This window comes from Lynx rufus, unplaced genomic scaffold (assembly GCF_022079265.1).
Source record: "Lynx rufus isolate CCGP_SWC_20201006 ecotype Redwood Valley unplaced genomic scaffold, mLynRuf1.p SCAF_1, whole genome shotgun sequence".
NCBI classification, from domain to species: Eukaryota; Metazoa; Chordata; class Mammalia; order Carnivora; family Felidae; genus Lynx; species Lynx rufus.
Genome location: NW_025814823.1, coordinates 113,400,181 through 113,422,414, shown reverse-complemented (window position 1 = coordinate 113,422,414; position 22,234 = coordinate 113,400,181). Strand labels below are relative to the sequence as shown.

At 43.1% G+C, this 22,234-nt stretch overlaps 1 protein-coding gene and 1 long non-coding RNA gene across 2 annotated transcripts in view; one reads left to right on the top strand and one right to left on the bottom strand.

Annotated features, from left to right (window-relative positions):
• Positions 1-20,288, top strand: part of SPOCK1 (SPARC (osteonectin), cwcv and kazal like domains proteoglycan 1) — a 514,360-nt gene extending 494,072 nt beyond the window's left edge. The window contains exons 6-10 of the mRNA XM_047085004.1: positions 4,667-4,783; positions 8,308-8,529; positions 14,082-14,144; positions 19,411-19,548; positions 20,007-20,288. Coding sequence (XP_046940960.1) covers positions 4,667-4,783; positions 8,308-8,529; positions 14,082-14,144; positions 19,411-19,548; positions 20,007-20,197 — 731 coding nt within the window. The 3' untranslated portion in view covers positions 20,198-20,288. The remainder of the gene's footprint in view (positions 1-4,666; positions 4,784-8,307; positions 8,530-14,081; positions 14,145-19,410; positions 19,549-20,006) is intronic.
• LOC124515941 (uncharacterized) overlaps positions 4,804-22,234 on the bottom strand; it is a 252,499-nt gene continuing 235,068 nt past the window's right edge. Inside the window, exon 8 of the long non-coding RNA XR_006962935.1 lies at positions 4,804-6,202. This is a non-coding gene — a long non-coding RNA (uncharacterized LOC124515941). The remainder of the gene's footprint in view (positions 6,203-22,234) is intronic.

The window sequence follows — 22,234 nt, the reverse complement described above, 5'->3', positions numbered from 1 at the left end:
GAAGCACACAGAACGGAAACCCTCCTCTTGTGAGGCTTAGGGAAGCCCTAGAAGAGGAAACACATTAAAAGCAGAGATCCGAGAAATTTGCATATTAGCAAGACACCGAGGAGGGGTGCCCCAGGTGGAGCTGCTTCTGCAAAGGACAGGGCGGAGCAGGGAGCCCCGAGGAGAAGAGGGAGACCAGAGGCAGGGCAGGGCACTGCGATCGAAGCACAGGTCACGTTATGGATTTGGACTTACCTGCAGAGTGATTAAGAGGCTCTGAAGGAGCTAACTAAGCAGGAAAGTGACGTCACTTTAGAAAGAGAGTGCTTTGACTGCTGGATGGAGAAGGGAGAGTGGGGGGAAAGACAGGAAACCAGTTAGGATCCTGATCCAGCCTCTTTGGTGCGCGTAGCAGTGGTGATAAGGACTGGAATGAAGGCAGTGGAGCCAGCAAGAAGCAAGAAACTTTTTTTTTAGGGATCCCGGGATAATTCCCAGGTGTGTGCCCTGAGGATGCGAGTGCCTGGTGGTGCCATTCTCTGACCACAGGAGGAGGCGAGGACGCTGCCTGTGCCCCAGCCATGCTGGAGCAGATTGAGGGCCTGTCAACAACATGGGGAGTAACCTGTGGAAACAAGAAGGGACACTTGGGAGAATGAGGGTAGTTCAAAGTGAGCTGAAGCCCCAGTGCAGGGCAGGAGGGAAGCGAAGGGAAGGGAGGGGACGTGAAGAGGAGTGGCTGGCCTCACTCACTCAGGAAGGTAACCCAGGGGCAAGGGGGATCAGGTCTTAGCCTGCATGAGTGAACCGAGTCCTCTGGGGATTCTGATGCTCCTGGCCTGGGTATCAGGCTTCTCTGACCAGGAGGAGAGGAGAGGAGATCTCAGACCCCCTCTTGAGAAAGCACAAGGAGTGGTCCACCTCAGGGCACCATGTGAGAATGGCAGGTGGATGTGATTTTATCAAGGTTTTCTCTCCCCCAAAACTAATTTTCCCCAGAAAGGAATGGAGCGTGTGGGAGGTGCCCTTTAAGCCTCCACTTCTGAAAGCATCAATCCTCAGTTCATACCTTTATCAGGGGCTACGACGGGCCCCTTAAAAGGCGAGCATTCCCTACCCCCCATTGCTGGCATGTCTTTTTTGGCTAGAATACCCAATTTGAACAAACAGCTCTCTGCAGGCTGTCATCTTTATTTTTTTCTTTGGGATGTATCTAGCTTCAGGCCAACTGTGCCTGACTTTTTCCCCATTCGGACCATTCGGTGGAAGACACAGCGAGTGAACAGGGCCCAGTAATTGAGTGCCTCCTGTCTCCATTCTGGCTTTCTGATCTCTCTGTACCCAAGCCAGTGGCATCTTGCTTGTGCACTTCCCCCTGAGTGACAGATTCTCTCTTTTAAGATTCCAGCGCCTGATTCCATCCGCCATCCAGAGCCTGTGTACTTTGGAAAGCCTGTGGGAAATTCAACAGCCTTCTAAAGATATAGATTACCTGCACATCTGTCAGGGTTTAGTTAAACATGACTGACTAATTTATCCTGCAGTGTGAGATGGGGATTCATTTCCTTTGCAAGTTGACTTGGCAATTTTCTCTGCTCGGAGAACGTTTAGAATAGATGGTGTGCATGGCAATTGAGAAGAAATAGATGGTATTTAATTTTCCATTTTCAAATGTGAGATTGACTCTAGAGCCCACATCTCACTCCTATCAGGAAAACAGACCACATCCTCTCCCTTATGAGCTGAAGTCAGAAAGGTGAGCACCCTATCCCAACGTTCCAAGTTGGGACCCGTCCACATGTCAGTGTGAACCTGCCCTCTCCTTGCTGTGTGTGTGGCTTAGTGTGAGATGCAGGCTCCTGGCTTGAGCAGGCATGGGATCTTCTTCCTCAGCCCATCTTTAAAGACCAAAGGGAAGGAGTAGAGGTAGAACATATCATGATGAACCTCCAAGAAGTTGGAAATCCCAAGGGATAGCTAACTTCATCCATTGTTATCTGGCACAGAATTGTGCTATGATGGAAACACTCTGTAGGGGCGCCTGGGTGGCGCAGTCGGTTAAGCGTCCGACTTCAGCCAGGTCACGATCTCGCGGTCCGTGAGTTCGAGCCCCGCGTCGGGCTCTGGGCTGATGGCTCAGAGCCTGGAGCCTGTTTCCGATTCTGTGTCTCCCTCTCTCTCTGCCCCTCCCCCGTTCATGCTCTGTCTCTCTCTGTCCCAAAAATAAATAAACGTTGAAAAAAAAAAAAAAAAGAAACACTCTGTGTATGATCGCGTACGGTGTCCCCAGCCATGTGAGCACTTGGAATGGAGTGAGTGCAACCGAAGAACTGTCTTTATTTAAAAAATGTTTTAATGTTTATTTTTGAGAGAGACAGAGAGACAGAGAGACAGAGCATGAGTGGGGGAGGGGCAGAGAGAGAGGGAGACACAGAATCCGAAGCAGGCTCCAGGCTCCGAGCTGTCAGCACAGAGCCCAACGTGGGGCTCGAACCCACGAATTGCAAGATCATGACCTGAGCTGAAGTCAGATACTTAACCGACTGAGCCACCCCGGGCATCTTTTATTTATATAAATTAGTGTTAATATAAATAGCCACATCTGACTAATGACAACTGTATCCATTGCAAGTATCCATGTCTCCCAATTTCTTATGTGGCCAAAGCCAGTTTTGTTGAGGCACAGTTGTCGTGCTGGTTTTCTGCATGCTGCGATGTTTGCTTTAAGCTTACCTATAAACCTTCAATTTAAAAATAATAGCAGTGGCAATTGAAATCATAGCACATGCTGAACAATTGTTATGTACCATGTACTTTGCTAAGCCCTTTACATACTTGGTCTCATTTATACTGACTTAATGATATCCTGGGTTTACAGATGAGGAAGCCGAAGTGTGGAGAGGTTGTGACTTGTTTGAGCCACCCAGCCAGTAAGTGGTAAAGCTGGAATTCATTCCAGGCACTGTGAGCCCAGAGCTGCTATACTCTGCTGCCTGAAAAGACAATGCTTAGTGCCATTTCCTGGCCAGTGGTTTAAGATACAGTCACATCCTGGTTGTTGAAAGGAAGGCTGAGTGTCTTGAGGTCCTTACTTATGTGAGTATAAAGAGGGCATCCCTCCATGCTTTGTAGAGTGTAGACCTAGATCCTGGCCTAGAATGAGGAGCACAGCTATGCGAGCAGTAAGACTCTACTCACCTCACCTACAGCTATGAAAGCCCCCTCAAACGGAGAGTCAGGGAGGCCTTTCCCACCTGGGGTCTGGGAAGTTTGGCTCTGTTCCCCATCAAGCCCCAAATCCCAGGCTAAGGAAAAATGGGCTTTCCCGAGAGCAGACATGGATTCGAAAAATGAGGAGAGGGTCTGAATGATACTCTTCTCTTCTTGTGGAGGCAGGTGGAGGCTCTCTTTAGTGAGAGCTTGCACTGGCTGAAGGCAGGACTGGAGTTTTGGCAAGACAGTCTACTCATTCATGACTGCCCCATTGCCTTCTGGGGGTGAGCCTGGGGTATTTTCTGGGATCTCTCTTCACTGGTAGAGTCCAGCTTTAACCTGCATCCTGTCAGCTCCACAAGATACTCAGAACTTGGCCTTGCCCTATAATGGTGTTTAGCTTAGCTTCTGCACTGTCTGTCCCTGTAGCTTTAGAATCTGAGAAAAGTGACAGTTGTGGGGTTCATGTCTTTGTCCCTTCTTACTGAGGGTTTGGCCCCTCAGGTCTTGAATTTCTGGTGCTCCAGATGTGAATGGCTGGTTTTTCTGCCTCTTGGAAGTGCGCCATTGCCTGGACCCTTTGTAGGGAGTCTCTATACCCAGAATTAGGGCAAAATCTGGGAGGTAGGGGAAATCAGCTCCCTTTCCCACACCATTGTTCCTCCTTCATCGATTTCTTCCCTCAACCCTTACTTCAGCACTCCATCAGACCTTCACAGAACCTGTACCCCACCGTCTGTCCGTCCGTCCGTCCGTCCGTCCATCCATCCATCCAGGTTTTCTTCTTGTTCTCAGAAGGAGTATTCCTTGGCCCCAGTTCGTATGCTGCACCCTAAAAGATGAGCCTGGTAGTTAGAGATGGGCTGCAAGAGAAAGGACACTTGCATGGAGAAGGCATCCATCTCTCTTTAGGGGAAAGTCAGCTCAGTCTGCCAAAAGGCCAGCAAAATAGGCCACATGCACCAATCCCAACCTTGGGCTAAAACAACATTGATAGTCTGCCATTACTGGGATCTTTTAGTGTTCCAGGCAGCCTCTCACTAAGGACATTGGCTATTCCCAAGTTTTAATCTCTCTTGGCATGAATTTAGTGGAAAATGTGGTCTCTGGCAAATTGCAATAGCAAGTTTTATTGGGTTAGCAAGAAGGATCTTTTGGGGTCTTTGGAGACTGGTGAACAACTGTGAGACCATTAGCATTTGCTTTAACAGCTCTGAGGCAGCCCAGATTCAGTTCTGAACAATGCTGCTTACCCGGGGAGTCTAGGCTCTCTGGCACGTTCCTTACCTGTCATTGCTGTATCTTTGGCCTGTTTTCCAAGTGGGGGTAAGGAGTTGTGTCGTGGTTGGAGAGGGAGGTTTGTTTTGAGCGTGGCTTCGTGGATGGCATTGCATGTTGAGGGCAGAGAGCTAACTAGAGGAGAAAGTCCATGGATTCACTGTTTGTTCCATTTGCTTTTCTGCAGCCTGCACAGACAAGGAGTTGAGGAACCTTGCTTCTCGGCTGAAAGACTGGTTCGGAGCCCTTCATGAGGACGCCAACCGGGTCATCAAGCCCACCAGCTCTGACGCAGCCCAAGGCAGTAAGGCCAACTTTGCTCTCGCTAATTTATTTCATTTTAAATATCACATTCCCTTAGTTACTAGATAGTATTGATTTAATGGTTTTTTAGAGTAATCACAGAAACATTATGTGAAATGTACAAAGCAACTTCAGGTATTTGCTTTAATTCCAAAGCATTTCCCCCTCCTCTCTATAACATCTTATATGTTTTAAAGTCTGGCCACAAAATTATAATACTTTAAGTATAGAGATTTTGGAAAATATATTCAGTGTGTATAAAAATACAAAAATCCACCATTTTAACAACTGTTAGCATGTTGTGGCATAGACTTCTAATTATTTTCCTTGCCATAGAGAAGAAAATCTAGGTGTCTGTATATGTATATACACACACACTTCACAGGTTGTTTTATGACCTTTTATCACTTAGCAGCATACTATGACCTCCTATGTTGTTGAGTACTATTACACTTTCTAATAGCTACATAGATTCCCAAGTTATAGATACAATTTATGTAATTAGACCTCTATTTTGGAGTGTTAAAGTTGCTCCTAATGTTCAGCTACTATAAGCAACACATATGTATCACACATCTTTGATAACTTATCTTTGTGAACGTTAGACTGCATTTTGTTTTCCATAGAAACTCCCAGGCAAGGGCTCCCCCTCCCCACCAGTGAATTTGCAGAGCCTGTATTCAGAGCGTCATCATAAGCTACAGAGAAAACTCAGAATGGGTCCGCATCTTTGTACCTTGATGGACTCTCTCGCTGCCTTGAACTCAAAGGGCATTAGGGGTAGGCTTCTTCAGTTGGCTCAGAATGTCTTCCTCAATAACACACGTGTTCCCATACGTGGAGTTTTGCAACTGTTGGGATCCAAAGCTGAATCAGCATCTGGTCTTTGGCCAAAATCAGAATGATCACCTTCATTTTTGGTTATTCTTTGCCGTTCGTAGCTGTAGATACTGGTAGAGAATACTGACATAGAGGACACTTGTTTAACTAGTTTGGATCTTTTATTTGAAGGGAATGGTCATTTCTGAGAAGTAAACACTGAAGTGTCCAAAGGGTGATTTCAGGTGGCTGAGTCTGTGGGAAAGAGGAAGGAAGAGTGTTTTTTTTCCATTCCTGCCGGAGGCTTCCTTGAGAGTTAGTGGACAATTAATGCACAGATGGTCTAAAAGAACCTTTCCCTGGGATCCACGAGGAGCAGCTGGGCCCTTGGGCTTTCTGAATAACCTTTCAATGAAGAGCAGATTGATGTGAGGAGAACTGTTCCTTGCAGCCTCCAGTCCCAGGAGACTCCTTCTATAGACAGCTAGGGAGCTGGCAAAAGACCTGCCCTTGGCCAGAAGCAAATTGAGTCCCCGAAGAGGCTCTTAGGTTTGATGTCCTGAAGCAGTGGCAGTGAAGTGAGTCTTCAGGAGCCACAAGGCTGCAAGAGGGAGAGATGTTTTTTTATCAGTTCAGGACTTCTGAAGAGGAAACCATGGAACCTTCTAAGTCCCCTATGCTTGGGGTCAACTAGAAGGGCTGCTGTCTTTCCCTCTTCATTCCTCAATACCAGGTGTCGGTATCTTTTCTCTAGTATCTTCCCACTGGGTATGGAGTGGGCTTGACCCACTGTCCAACCGGTTTGGCACTTCTCTTTGGTGGTCATTCAGCAGTGAGCCCCTCTTTCCCATGTATTAAAATACTAATATCCTATAATGTTGATGCATATTACATACAATATTCTATATATAACTGTGGAGCCATTTAGTGTCAGAGTTAATGATCTTGCTTTACTCAGTAGCCCCTAAGGACATCCTCATCATAGAGACTGTTCAATCATGGCCTTCAAAGAAGAGGCCACATTATGTCCCCTAATGTCTCTTAAAAAGGGGGATGTTTTCTAAGACACGTTCTAAGATATCAATAGGACTAAATTTCAAAATTGACTTCTATGTCTAAAGGAGTAAACTCTGCAGTAGCTAGAGAACTTCTCTCAATAAATACTTTTACTGAGAACTTACTATGTGCCTGCACTGGTGGAGGCTACTGAAGGGAACAAAGCAGTCTTTGCCCTCAAGGAGCTTAGCATCTAATGGATATTCACTGACAGTAAGGAGAAGCAGAGGGTTCGTGAGAGCTCAGAGATAGGGGTGCTGTACTTACCTTACTGGTTCCTAGACAGGGAAGACCTCTTTGTAAAAAATAAGGCTTTCACAAAGGTGGGTGCATTTTGCTACGTTTCATATTCTGCAGGCAGGGGTTGGTAATGCACATAGAAACCTGATGCGCAGGGAATGGGTGGCCGACGCCATCAGGATCTCAGTTGTAGTCACCGTATCACTCCCTTGCCCTGCCCGTCCTCAAGCATGTGGCACCCAAGCTAACTAGAGGTCCTCAGGGTAGGAGCATCACATGAAGTAGAGGCAGCCCTGGGAGAAGAGGGACAGAGAATGTAGACTCAGGGCTGGGCCACCTGTGTTTGAAGCCCAGCTCCACAATTATATGACCTTGAGCAAGTAGCTTAAGCCTTGAGCTTTTTTTCTTCCATCTGTAAAGTAGAGAGGATATACCAGTTTATAGGCCTATTAGAAGGGTTGAATGAGATGATTAAGAATAAGGTGCTTAGAGGAATACCTTAAATTACACAAAAATGAACTTTTTTCATAATTTTTCCTGGGAATCTGAAACCACTTCTAGAAATCCAGCTTATGGAATGACTTGAAATTGCATAGTGCTTTTGATTCTGACAGAAAGACCAATTTTAGATTTGGGGCATGCCTTCTCTGGGGGTTGTCTACAGTAGATTCAATATCCTGAGTGTTAAGCAAAGTGTTATTATTCTAGGGCGTACAGTTTCCATTGTGGAAACAAGTAATTCTTTAAGAAAACTACCCCCCCTCCCCCAGGGAAATAAGAAAGAAATTATTGTCTGACTCAATTTGGATTCCATATCATGTATCTCTTGAGGGGACTGCAGAAAAGAAGAATAGGGAACAGAAGCAGGTACCTGGCTTGTTTTCCCATTAATGTTCAAATGGCTTGGATTTAACAGTCCTTTGGGACATAATCAGTGCTTCTGGATTGTGCTATATAGTTTCATTTCACTGCCATCATCTTTTTTTTGCAATAGTTTCTTTTGTTTTGGTTCTTCACATATTTTCCCCCCTAAATATAAAAGTATACTTTGCAGAATTATAAGTTTTTTTCTTTTCTGCACCATGTTTGTACTCTTCCTTTTGGGCATAGCCTGTTTTAAGCAAGCCTAGTAAATGTAAATTCTTATTTACATCACACATAAATTAGTACGGGGGACTTGTTCCCTTTGAAACATATTTTCCTCAGATGCTGACTTCTGTTTAAGAGCATTTTTAATTATCTTATTTAAAACCCCCAAACAACAGTATCTTCTAGTAGTGTGCCCCTGAGACCCACCCATGGAGGGAAATAGTCTCAGGGGAGGTTGTAGGTGGGGTGGGCCCTGGGCCTCTTCTTGGGATGGGAAGATCTAGGCTGGGTGGCCACTGAGATGTGCCCTTCTCTCTGCAGGATTTGACACCAGCATCCTGCCCATCTGCAAGGACTCTCTGGGCTGGATGTTTAACAAGTTAGATATGAACTATGACCTCCTTCTTGACCACTCAGAGATCAATGCCATCTACCTGGATAAGTATGAGCCCTGTATCAAACCTCTCTTCAACTCCTGTGACTCATTCAAGGATGGCAAGCTCTCCAACAATGAGTGGTGCTACTGTTTCCAGAAGCCTGGAGGTAAGGCGGGAGAGAGGCGGGGTCCCAAGTTCAGGGCAGCCACACTGGGCAAGGAAGGCCCACATATCACATACTGGGGAGAGCCCTGGGTGGAGATCAGGCAGAAGAACACAAGTAGAGAGTAGAGCATTCATCTGATAATGGCAGACCCAAAGGCTCTTTTCTTCTATTTTATTTCCACTCGTCTCATGGTATATCAGAAAATTCAAGAGCATAATGGTAGAGTCCATTACTTCAGTCACCCTCTGGGACGATCTCCTGACCATATTGTGCCTCGATTTTTTCATCTGTCAAATGGGTGTCGGAACCTTTGCTATAGAATTCCCAAGGTCACTGTGAGAACCTTAATGTGAGAAATACTGTACAAATGTGAGAGTATCATAATTCCCGTTGTCACATGAGTTCTCCATGTTCCCCTTAGAGAAAGCCCCTTGTCCTTTTCTCTGGGATAAATACAGATTTATACTGAATCTTGTAGACAAGGAGATTTCGGTTATAAACTCCCACTAACTCCAGAAAGACGCAATATTTGAGGAATATGTGGAAAGAATACAGGAGTATCTCTAATTTGTTGGAAAGTCAGACAAGAGAGTCCACCTACAGACTCTCAGGAATCTAGGGGCAGGAGCCCTGAGTCTGCTGGAGAAGCCACCTAGTCTAGCTTTGCTTCTTCTGCCTTAGCTTCCTGGGGTTGTGCCCAAGTGTGGCGCACGACAGCTAGCAGACGCTGGCTTGTATTTGAATTCCATTCCCAGGTCCCAGGAAAATATGCCTCCGCCTGAATCAGGTATCATGGGCACTCTGCAGGCATGGCTGTCAGAACCTCTGCCCAGGAAAGGGAGATGGTTATGAGTATTAGAGTATTTAAATCATACATGTGTGTATGCCTGCGTGTATTCAGAATCGGTGCACCCCCAGAGCAGAAAATGTGGGCGTTAAAAAAGGGCACGTGGTGTCGCGTTCATGTACGTGTTTACAGGATTACAAGAGACATTCCTAAAAGAATTACTGGTCACAGGGCAGGTGCATTTTTAAATTTAAGCCGTATTTCCAATTTGCCTTCCAAAAACGTTGTACCCATGTTTACGCTCTCCAAGAATACCTAGTTCCCCACGGTGGAGCCAAACCTTGTGGTCACTGCCAAGTTAAGGGACAAGCTGTTACATTTCCTCATGGGTCTCATTTCATTTCTCTTATTATAACTTAGATTGAACACCTTCGTGTTTGAGAAATTCCTATTTTTTGTACATTTTTGGTATGTTTCTAGGAATTTTTTTTTCTCAATGAAGGACATTAGCACTGTTGAAGTCACGTGTATTGCAAATATATTTTTCCCCAACTTTGACTTGGTCCATTTTTTTAGGAAGACATTTTTCAATTTAAGAGTGTAAAATTTCTCCATCTTGTATGGTTTTTTAGCAACCATAAGGCTTACATTAAGTCTAGAAAGGTAACGTGTACCTTTGGGTACCTTAGGTAAAGGTACCAAATACCTTCAGTGTTTGAAGGTGCATGATTCTCTTGTGTTTGTGTTTTCTTCAGCACATTTTGGTTGGTTGGTTGTTTATTGAAATCTTGTATCACTTTTGGTTTTTTTGATGTATGGTCAGAGATGGTCCCAGCCCCTATCCCCACTCCTGGAAATGGTTGTTCAGTTACCTTTTTGTCACGTATTGACTAACCTATCCTCCTCCTCTCATCTGAATGCTTCCTCTATTGTATATAATACTTCTTCATATTTATACGTCTCTTCTTCCATCTAGAATCCTTTTATTGTAGAACAGCATCTATCAACCAATGGAGTTATATTTTTTTAATGGTTTTTATTTATTTAGAGCGAGAGAGAGCGTGCGCACACATGTGGGGGAGGGGCAGAGAGCATTCCAAGAGGGCTCTGCACTGTCAGCACAGAACCCATAACAGGGCTCAAACCCAAAAACTGTGAGATCATGAGCTGAGCCAAAATCAAGAGCTGGACGCCTAATTGAGCCATACAGGTGCCCCTAGAGTTACATTTTTAAGTTTTGTTCTCATAGATACTGTACTTCCTGTCTATTTATTGCCCTTGGAAAGGAAATTGATTTTTTTTTCCCATTATAGTTCCTCACTGCTGGTGGTTTCAGTATTAATCTTGTTCGCATCCACCTTACTAAATTCTCATTTTGTTTATAATAATTATTCTGGTTGGTTTCCTTTGATTTTTGAGGTGTGCAATCATAACCTCTGCAAATAGTGATAATTTTTTCTTTTTTCTTTTTATACCTCCTCTCTCTTTTCTAATCACATCAGCTAATACTTCAAATTTGTGTTAAATAATAGCCATGTTCTTACTTTAATAGAAATACTTGGAGTGATTGAGTTCTAAGTTTAATGATAGCTTTGGGCTTGAGTCCATATAAAATCATGTAACCTTCAGCCAGGGTTCAGGCTTAGCCTAAGTAAGCAAAGCCTCCGTGTTAGTGCTTCTTGGAGGTGTAATGCCAGGACCCTGAGTGTGAGGTTACTGCCTTTATCAAGGGACAGAGCTGGTCACCACGCTGTGTGGATGTCCCTGGATGTGCTGCCCTTTCAGCAACTGCTGAAGGAGGCCAGAACCCCATCACGTGGCACATTATGGTATCCAGGAGAAGTTGATCAAACTACAACAGAAGTCATTTTGTTATAGTTCATTTTTTTTTTGTTACTCATTTTGTGTATTTCTCTCATTATTTCTTTATTTTTTGTGGGAGAGAGAGAAACAGAGTGGCAGGTGGGGAAGGGACAGGGAGAGAGAGAATTCCAAGCAGGTTCCACACCCAGCACAGAGCCCTATATGGGGCTTGATCTCACAACACTGAGATCATGACCTGAGCCAAAATCAAGAGTCAGATGCTTAACTGATCCACCCAGGTGCGCCTGTCTCCTTTTCTTAAGTTAGGTTCTTTATTTTTGTTGGATTTCTACCACCTTCCTCCATGACCCAGAACCAGCCCTGGGAGTTCTGTTTGACCCCCACATTTCCTCATTTCCTTTTGATTAATGCATGTACTCAAGGCTAAAAGTTTTCTCCAAAGCACCCTTTTAGCTATAGACCATAGGTATTAGGTATGTGAGGATTTTTTTTTTTTTTTTACTATGATTAATGTGTAGATGTCCTACAATAAAGGCTCTAAATGCCTCTTCGGTCCAAGAAAATTTTGAGAGAGCACTTTAAAATTTTCCATGTGGTAGGATTATTTATTGACTGGTTTCGATATTTTTCTTTAGTATTACGTTTGAGTTTTTGAAGTTTCTTCAAAAATTCTCACTGGAATTGTATTCCTTGAGTTAGCACTTGAGTATCTGTAAATATTGGTATTTTCTTTATACAGAAACAAAGATGCCAAGATTAAACTTACTCTCCTAGTACTGGGTTTAGCTATAGAATAATATGAACCCATACTAATTTTTGTTCCCTTTAAGGACATGAATTTCCTAGGACATGTCTTAGTTTTGCTCAGTTCGTAACACTTTCCTGAGATATGTCATGCATTTTTAAAAATTTTTTTAAATATTTTATTTATTTTTTTAAGACAGAGACAGAGCATGAATGGGGATGGGGCAGAGAGAGAGGGAGATACAGAATTCAAAGCAGGCTCCAGGCTCTGAGCTGTCAGCACGGAGCCTGATGCGGGGCTTGAACTCACAAACCGTGAGATCATGACCTGAGCCGAAGTCAGATGCTTACCGACTGAGCCACCCAGGCACCCCTATGTCATGCATTTTTGAGCTCTGGAATTAAACATTTGGTTCCATTGATTAGTCTCTGCTCAGGAGCATCAGTTATATACATGTTGCACATCAGTTTTGTTGCTTCAGATACAGCCTTCCTTTATTTAAGTGTTTAATTTTCTTCTGTGTCGCTTATGTCTTTGAGCCTTTGTATCTGCATTGAACTGGAGTGTCCTTTTTGTGTGGTGATTCTTTTTTTTTTTTTCAAGTGGACTCTACACCCAGCATGGAGCCCAGTGAGGGGCCGCAACAGACATGAGCTGAGATCGAGAGTCAGACCCTTAACCGACTGAGGCACCCCAAGTGTCTTTTTCATTAGAGCCCTTGACTACTTAAGTCTTGGGTAACTATTTTCATTTGCTCAGAAGCCAGCGTTTTCTGTTAGAATTCTTCATGTGGAGTTGGGTTTTCTTGCAGTACTTTTTAGTAGGTCTCAGCCTGATTCATGTTTCCTTGCTGGAAGAGAAGTAAAATTTTTACAATTACCATCGGACCATTTGAGGAACTCCCTGACACAGTGTTTCTATGAATGTGGGTGACTTTTGCATTCTTCAGGAACAGTCTTCTAAATGCCTACGGTTTTTGCACAAAGATGAGCTTTCCGGTGGCAAAATAGGAAGAATATTGGTCCCTACTTTATGGGATTGTTGTAAAGATGAAGACAAAATTCTAGAACCTTGTCTGGTACATTCTAAGAATTCATTAAGTGCCCCTTATTTGTCATAGTAAATGCTTTACTTCATCAAACATGGAATCTGTTTCCCTTTTTCTTTGTTGTTTTCAGTTGTTATCTTTCTCCTGCACTCTGAAAGCACCTTAAACCCAGGGGCAAATAAAGCGTATTAGTTTTTCTTAAGGAACCAGCAACGAGACCGGGTGGCATCGTGCACTCCACAGGGTAAAAGATGTTAAGAAGGTGGTCAGGTACTTACGCTACTTCTGTCCAAGCAAGTCTGGGGCCTGTAGTAAATGTTCTGAGACTCAGAATACTTCTGCCCTTGGCTCGAGGCCCATGAGCCCGTATCAGAGTCTTCCAGAGCCACGCGGTCTGCCAAGGCAAGTCACGGTAACTCAAGAACTGGTGAAGCCATCTTTCTTTAGGCTTGGAATGGAATAAGTTCTTCTCTTGGGAGACAGAACTGCACAGAATAGGCCCTCATTGGCCATGCAGCTCCCACTCTATCAGTCCTTCCCTTGAGAACTGAGTTTTGTAGCTCATTCATGGCAACAGGTGTTTTATAATTGAGGACTTGGAGGCTGAGAGTTAACGTTTCACTTTTCTATTCTCACTGCTACTATCTCTTACATAGCTTCAAAGTTTGTATAATGTTACAGTTGTTCCTTGAGGCCTATGTAAGTCTGAAGTAGCTATTCTCATCCTCTTTCTCTCCTGTAGCAAGACCTGGGTTAGATTAAGTATTGGTGAGTTGCTCCCGTCTGTGGATTTGGAACACTTAACCACGAGGATGCTGTGATCCTCGTTCTCAGCTGATTAAAATGTCTATTACCAGATCACCTAGAAGCACTTGGCATTTGCCTGAGTTGGTGGCAGGAAGAACAATTACTATACAATGCAAGTAGCCCCCAAATACTATTTAAGTACCTCATGATGTAAGGGTTTTTTTTTTTTTTTGATTAGTAACACTAATGGCCTGAATTTGTTGTGCTGTTTAATAACAGCATATGGAGTCATTCCAGTCCCAGGTGTGTCATTGTGTACATTTCACTTCATGAGTGAAGCCAATCATTAGAGATTATGTCCTGCACCATCTGGAAACTGACTTTCATAAATTATTTTTCAGGTCTCCCTTGCCAGAATGAAATGAACAGAATCCAGAAGCTGAGCAAGGGGAAGAGCCTGTTGGGTAAGTACAATTTCTTGTCACTCGTTTGAACAACTAATTAAACCAACCATGTCTCGTGTAATGTTGAGCCACAGCAATGGTTATTCCATTAGGTAACAGTGTTTCCTGAAAGAAATGCCTCGCTTCATTCCCAGACAGCTGGCTGGACGTAGTCTGAGGATAGGCGAGCTGTTTGAGAAATGCTGCCTAGTCCATTAGCCCAGGACTAGTGGGCAGGGCTGCAAGGGTGGGAATCCAACACCGTCTCTACTGCCCGCTCCTCCCTTACTTGGGGCTCCAGTAAACCTCGGCTTTCTCTTCTCTCAAGAATCTCTGTTGAATGGAGCATGAAAGTGTTCCTTCCTAGTTCAAGCGGTAACGTCTATGAATTATTCCCCAGACCAAATTGTCCATTCAGGGAAGAAGATGAGCTGTAGCCTCTTCTATATTTATCAGATCGGGTTCAAAGGCTTGGGTGTGCTTAAATGTGTTTTTTGGATTCATGTGCATAATAATCCCTGGAGGAAAGCATAAATCTGTTTAAATAGTGCACATTTCTCCTCTCTGTCTGAATGTTAACTGTGCTTTTCCCTGACATGCCCGTCTGTGGCTGAAGGTAAAGGTAACAAATGCTGGCTTGTTGAAGTGTTCCCTTTCAGCTGCATATCCTCTTTCTCCAGCACTAAGGGATGGTCATGGCATTCAGACCAGGCCATTGCAGAGACTGGTAAACCTCATATATTTGTCAAAAAAGGAGTCTGGGTTGGTTTACTTGCTTTTTAAAAAGAGAGCTGACAGCGGCAATATAATACACAATAATTCACAATTTTTCTTGTTAAGCATTAAGAAGCAGGTGCATCCCTTAAGCGGCTTGCCATTTCAAACATGCACCTGTGTACTTGAAGAAATGGGCAAGTTTTGTTTTGTTTTGATTTTACAGATTGTCTAAGTAGTCCGTGAACTCAGGTAGTTTCTCCTCTACTGATTTTTGGGTTGCCTCAGACCTCCCACTTCTGATAATGCCCCGTTCGACTCAGGAAGAACCCCAAAGTTGTGACTTTGACCTATGTGGACCTAGGTTCTAAAAAGACAAAGGTATCATTCTGATCTGAAGGCAACTTCCATAGGTCTGTCCAGTGCAAGGGCTTGTGCTCACTAATCTGATTTCTCCATGTAGGAGGTTATTCAGGCGTTTGAGTGATATGCCTAAGGTCCACAGGTAGTTAAAGAATTAGTATAAATCTAGTTTTTAAATTTTATTTTCATTGGCTATGCATATCTTCTTACCGCTTCATTAATAATGAATGAGACATTTATAAGGCATGTAGTCCGAGATAAAACGTCTCATCTTCCATTTTCCCTAGCTTACACCAATGAAACGCCTACCTTTGTCCTACCTTGAATCTCACCTAGTTTTCAAGCTTGCTTTATCACATCTCCCCACATAGAGAGATTACTCTGGCTGACTCATAAAAATACCATTGACCTTCTTACACATCATTTCCTGCATGGGGATATCTCCTAATGTGTTTTCATGGGCATTCAAATTAAAAACAAAATAGACCATACATCGTGGAGTATAAATAATCAAAAGTGAAATTAAAACTACTTTTAGGATTGAATGAAAATGAGGTTTGTGGGCTGAAATCAGAGGGAAGCAACTAAAAACTTAGAGGAATATTCACAGCTTCAAATGCATTTATGAAAAAACAAACACTAACTTTTCAAGTCAAAAAATGACCAAGACTAAAGTAGAAAACTTCAGCATGTATTGGAATCACTTGGAGTGTTTACTAAAGCACAGTTTCTGATTCAGTAGATCTGGGTGGGATAGGGCCCAAGTACATGCTTTTCTAAGATGTTTCCAGGTAATGATGCAGGTGCTGGTCCTGAGACCACACTTTGACAACCACTGCTATAAGCTAACTTACAGAATCTTGAAAACCTTGTTGAAACAAGTATTGTGAGTTACGGAAGAGAAACAGAAGACCCACCTGTATGAAAAACCATGAAATTCATGAAAATCAAAATGCTAACCTCACCGCCCCCCAAAAGAGGCCCAAAATATTTTTATGAGTAAGTCTTTCACAGAAGAAAATGTATTCAAAATGTCTAGAGGAGGCAAAGAAAAACACTTGAATCATTTCATGAATTGGGTGCCATGATAAAAAAAAGTAGAAGAAATAGAGGCATGTAGTTTTATCACTTAGTGAATCACCTAGTAACACAGATGCAAAAGGATCAGTAAATTCAGTCAGTAGTATTCCAATAACAATGTATCATGGCCAAGTAGTATTTACTCCAGGAAAACAATATCCCAATTACTAGTAAGGAGATTGAATTACTAATCAAAAATATCCCCAAAAAGAAAAGCCCAGGACCAAATGGCTTCACTGGTGAATTTTAGTGAACATTTAAAGAATTAACACCACCACACCTTCTTCAACTCTTCCAAAAAAGATCAAAGAAGAGGAAACACTCCCAAGCTCATTTTTGAGGCCAGCATTATCCCAATGGCAAAATCAGAAAGGACCCTACAAGAAAAAAACAGGCCAGTATCTTAAATACACATACAAAAGTTCCCAATAAAATACTAGTAAACCAAATTCAACAGTGCATTAAAAGGATCAAATGGGATTTAATGCTGCAATGCAAGGATGGTTCAAAATACACAAATCAACCAATATGATACATTAATACAAGGTGATATCTGAATAGATGCAGAAAATTCACTTGACAAAATCCAGCATCCATTCATGGTTTTTAAAAACTCTCCACAAATTAGGTATAAAAGGAACAAACCTCAACATAATAAATGCCACAACCAACATCATATTCAACAGTGAAAGGTTGAAATCTTTTCCTCTAATATCAGAAACGAGACAAAGTGGGCACTCTTACCACTCCTATTCAACATACTACTGGAAGTCCTATGCAGCACAGTCAGTCAAGAAAAAGAAACAAAAGGCATCCAAGTTGGAAAGAAGTACAATTTTCCTTGTTTGCAGATATGTTTCAGCCAAGGAGGTGAAAGATGTATATACTGAAAACTATATGACGCTGATGAAAGAAATCAAAGACAACACAAATAAATGGAAAGGAATCCCATGTTCATGGAGTGGAAGAATTAATATTGTTAAAATGTCCATATCACCCAAAACCATCTACAATTTAATTGCTATCCCTATCAAAAGTCCACTGGTATGTTCTGCAGAAATAGAAATAACAATCCTAAAATTCATATGGAATCACAAAAGACCCCAGATAGCCAAAGCAATCCTAAGAACAAAGTAGGAGACATTACACTTGCTGATTCCAAGCTACGTTATGAAGCTGTAATCATCAAAGCAGCATGATGGCATAATAACAGACACAAAGATCAAGGGAACCAAAAATAAACACAAGTATATAGGTCTACTATTAGTCTCTTTAATAAATGGTGCTTGGAAGATTGAATATTCACATGTAAAAGACTGAAACTAGATGTCTATCTTATACCCCTCACAAAAATTAACTCAAAATGGATTAAAGACTTAAATGCAAGACTGGAAACCATAAAACTCCTAGAAGAAAACATAGGGGAAAAAGCTTCTTGACATGAGCCTCAGCAATGATATTTTTTATAGGACACCTGAAGCACGAGCCACTAAATTAAAAAAAAAAAAAAAGTGGGACTACGTCAAACTTAAAAGCTTCTGCACAGCGAAATTATCAGAAAACCTACAGAATGAGGAATAACATTTGCAAACCATATATCTGATAAGGGATTAATACCCAAAATGTATAAAGAACTCAACTCAGTAGCAAAACAAACCAAAAGCAAAAACCTGATTTAAAGATGGGTAGAAGATCTAAATAGACATCATTCTAAAGAAAACATACAGATGGCCAACAGGTACGTGAAAAGATGCTCAACGTTATTAATCATCAGGGAAATGCTTATAGAAACCACAGTGAGATAACACCTCACACCTGTTAGAATGGCTGTCATCAAAATGACCAGACACAACAAGTGCTAGTAAGGACATGGGGAAAGGGAAGCATTGTACGCTGATGGTGGGAATGTAAATTGGTCCAGCCGCTATGGAAAGCAGTATGGAGGTTCAAGAAAAATTTTAAAATAGTACTGCCATACAATCCAGCAATTCAACTTCTCAGAATATATCCCAAGGAAATGACATTCTGTCGAAGAGATATATGTACCCTTATGTTCACTTCAGCATTATTTATAGTAGCCAAGATACAGAAACAACAGAGGTGTCCATCAACGGATTACTGAATCAAGACATTATTGGTGCGTGAGTGTGTATACACAACAGAATATTGTATATCATAAGAGAAGGAAGTCTTGCCCATTGTGACAACACAGATGGACCCTGAAGAAATTATGCTAAGTGAAGTAAGTCAGACAAATACTGTATGATCTCACCTATCTGTGGAATCTAAAAATCTCAGGGGCACCGGGGTGGCTCAGTCAGTTAAGCGTCTTTGGCTCAGGTCATGATCTTGTGATTCCATGAGTTCCAGCCCCACACTGGGTTCTCTGTTGTCAGAGGCTGAAGTGGGCTCCACACTGTCTCTGCCCTTCCCCTGTTCACGTATACACATGTACTCTCTCTCTCTCTCTCTAAAAATAAACCAAAAAAGTTTACAACAAAAACTCATAGAAAAAGACATCAGGCTGGTAGTCCCCAGCGGTAGGGAGTAGAGAGGGGGGGAACTGGAGAAAGGTGATCAAAAGGTACAAACTTCCAGTTGAAAGGCATATAAGTACTAGGAATTTAATGTACAGCATGAGGACTCTAGTCAACTTTGCTGTGTGGTACATAGGAAAGTTGTTAATAGTAAATCCTAAGAGTTCTCCTCACAAAGGAAACACATCTTTTTTTTTAAATCATTGAGATGATGGATGTTAGTTAAACTTACAGTGGTAATCATGTCCCAGTATATGTGAGTCAAATTTGGCCCTACAGTTGACATTCCACAAGGCTGCCCATCAATTCTAGCTCAGTAAAACTGAAAAAATATTAACCAGTTGTAAGAGCAGGACCCATTCACCATTTAGAGGGGAAACATAAGAACCCATCAAAGAAGGGATCCTGTCTAACCTTGAGCAAACCCAGGGACTTGTCATCTTGAGTAAGTAATAACCAACGGCCCCATTCTCCCCTGCTAGCTGTGCAAGAAGTACCCGGTCTAATAGGTTAGCCCTCTTCTCCGTCTTGGAGGGCATCGCCCCCGAGTATCAGGGCACCTCTGATTCAAATTGGACCTTTTATTCCCTCAGGAGCATTCATACCTCGGTGTAATGAGGAGGGCTATTACAAAGCCACACAGTGCCACGGGAGCACAGGGCAGTGCTGGTGTGTGGATAAATACGGAAACGAGCTGGCTGGCTCCAGGAAACAGGGCACTGTGAGCTGTGGTGAGTAAGGTCTTCCTGCATCAGCCCCACCATGACGGCTTGCACGTCCTGACTGAATAAAGCCCTGGGCGGGGAAATTTCAAGACCTATCCGTGGTCTACAGCGAACAAGTTTACAATGGTGACGTGAATAAAGCCCACGTGATTATGCGTAGCTAGCTTCCGGAGTGGCAGGGACTCACCATGAGCAGGAGATTGGGTAACATTTTGTAACAGTCAGGAACTGTCGCAGGCAGAGAGGGACTTCGATAAACCTCCCACAGTTCTACCCCAGAAGGTAGAAGCATCTCAAGAATTCTGGGGGCCCCCAAAGCCTGTGGTCCCTCCAGGCTGGTATTCAGAGAGTGAATTGCATGGTTTTTCCCTACAGTTGAGTCACATGCGAAGGAACCATTCTTATGGTCATAAGGTATAAAGAGAAACTAATCCTCCATCTTGTCTTCCTTCTTAATATTTCAGAAGAGGAGCAGGAAACGTCAGGGGATTTTGGCAGTGGTGGCTCTGTGGTCCTGCTAGACGACCTGGAGGATGAACGGGAGCTGGGACCAAAGGACAGATTGGGCAAGCTGAGGGTGCACACCCGGGCAGTGACAGAGGATGATGAGGACGAGGATGACGACAAAGAGGACGAGGTCGGGTACATATGGTAGTCCCCACCGGGAAGAGGACACGAGGTGCACACAGAATTGCAAGTCACTTCCTACTCCTGCGTTTGTATCTCATAAGACTCCGCAGCACCAAGGCCTCTTCTCCATTGTTGCTCTCTGTACTCGACCCGAGGTTTGGGAGACCACTTCTTGTCCCCAGAGCATTCTGGTTTTGCATACGCTGTGTGGGAAGAAGGGTGTTGTGTTTTGTTTTTTAGACGGGGAATGGCTGGCTGAATTCGAGCCCCCTTCCCTCCCATGAGATTTTTGCAACAAGCATGTGATTTATGTGGGATTCTGACAGTGCAGGGAGCCCCCACCTTGTAAACGTCAAAGATGCTTTTTGATTACCCACACCAGTGGTTATTCCAGCATGGTTCCCGGCCTTACGGTGTCTAAGTGCTTTTCTTGTGTCCTGTAGATGTCGTGGAAAACACACCACACTGTACTTTTTTTCCCCCCTAGCCCCACCACCCCGGGTGTTAATAACTAAAAATTAGTTTTCATATCACTCTATCTGGCTTCCTACAAACAAGAGCCTTAATTTAGTCAAGAGTTCCTCTGGGGAATTGATTTCCTTAATAAAAAATGGTGTCTGGACGCTTCTCTCTGTACATGCTTGAATATGTACAGAACAGACTGTACGTGTACAAGGTGCACACACACACCTCTCAGAAAAAAGTGTTTCAAGATCCTCTGAAAACTCATCTGAAAAACAATTCTAGATTTATCAGCCTGTCCAGACCTGGATCACAATTTCTGGAATAAGAAATGTGTATCAAAGTCCTTTTTTTGCACTAACAGCACTTGCAGCCTGCAGGCTGAGGATGCTCCTTCCCCTATGCATTAGCAGAGTTCCTGGAAGCCCTTTGATTTGGATAAGCCTCTGTCCGCCTAAATCACTTTTCTTGCAGAAGCCATGAGACTCCCACATGGGCAACTTCACAAGCCATCTCTTTCATTTCAGCTCCAAGCCCACCCCGGGCTGCAACAATCCTGTCCGCCACAGGTTCTCACCTTCCCTACCTACGCAAGGGCTTTTTCCAAGGCATGTCTCCATATCATATCCCCTGCTCTCCGAGAAGACAATTCCACAGTGTTCCTTAGCAGAAGAAAATTCCGGATTCTTAATCTAAGGTTTTGCTTTTGCCCCATTTCTATCCACAGATCATAATGAGGGTCCACGAACTGTACAGATTTTATACCACCACTCATCCTTTGTAAAAAATCCCACACGGAGGCCAAAAAGAACTTCATCGTAGCACAGAGAAGCTAGGGTTGGATTTTTACCGGCTAGTCCTGTCCCCATCACCTCACCTGCACCAATGTCAAGAAACCAGTGAAGAAGGCCCTTCATGAGTGTTTCTTTTCCCGAAGTAAGTTCACGATTAGAGTCTGTCTCCAAACTTGCTAGGGTCATTATCTCTATCATTTTTAGAATTTCTGACCCTATCAAAGCTGACTCAGATCCAAAGTACCAAAGAATAGTCCTCAAGTGGTCCCATTTAGTTCAGTACCAGCCCTTAAGCTCCTGCTCCACCTGGTTTCCAGCTTCCTGGATACCCTCATCAGCCACCCAGCAAGGCTTTCTGGCCCACATTTTTTTTTGTTGTTGTTTGTTTTCGTTCATCATGAATTCCAGCCCATCCACAAGACAACCACATAAAACTCAGGCAAAAAAACACTTTGTACTCTGTCAACCCGCCTCAAACCAGCATTTTCCAATCCTAGCATTGGCCAAAGTGGCATCATCTCTAGAGTTAGTCTTAGATGGGAAATGATTGGCCTAATATACACGGGTACAACCAGGACTGTAGGTATAGAGAGGCCAGAGGCAAGCTCTGTATTGGGATTTCAACTGCATCATCCCTGTTTCAATTTTTTTTCTCACTTGAACAAAACACCAAGATCATAATTTAGAAAACAGGTGTTTAATTGCAGCTAAATTATAATAGAGTATATAAAAGAATCAAGACATTAAAAAAAATCTCAGTTTACACCATCAGAGAAAACCATTGTTACTGTCTCTTTGAGCTTGGA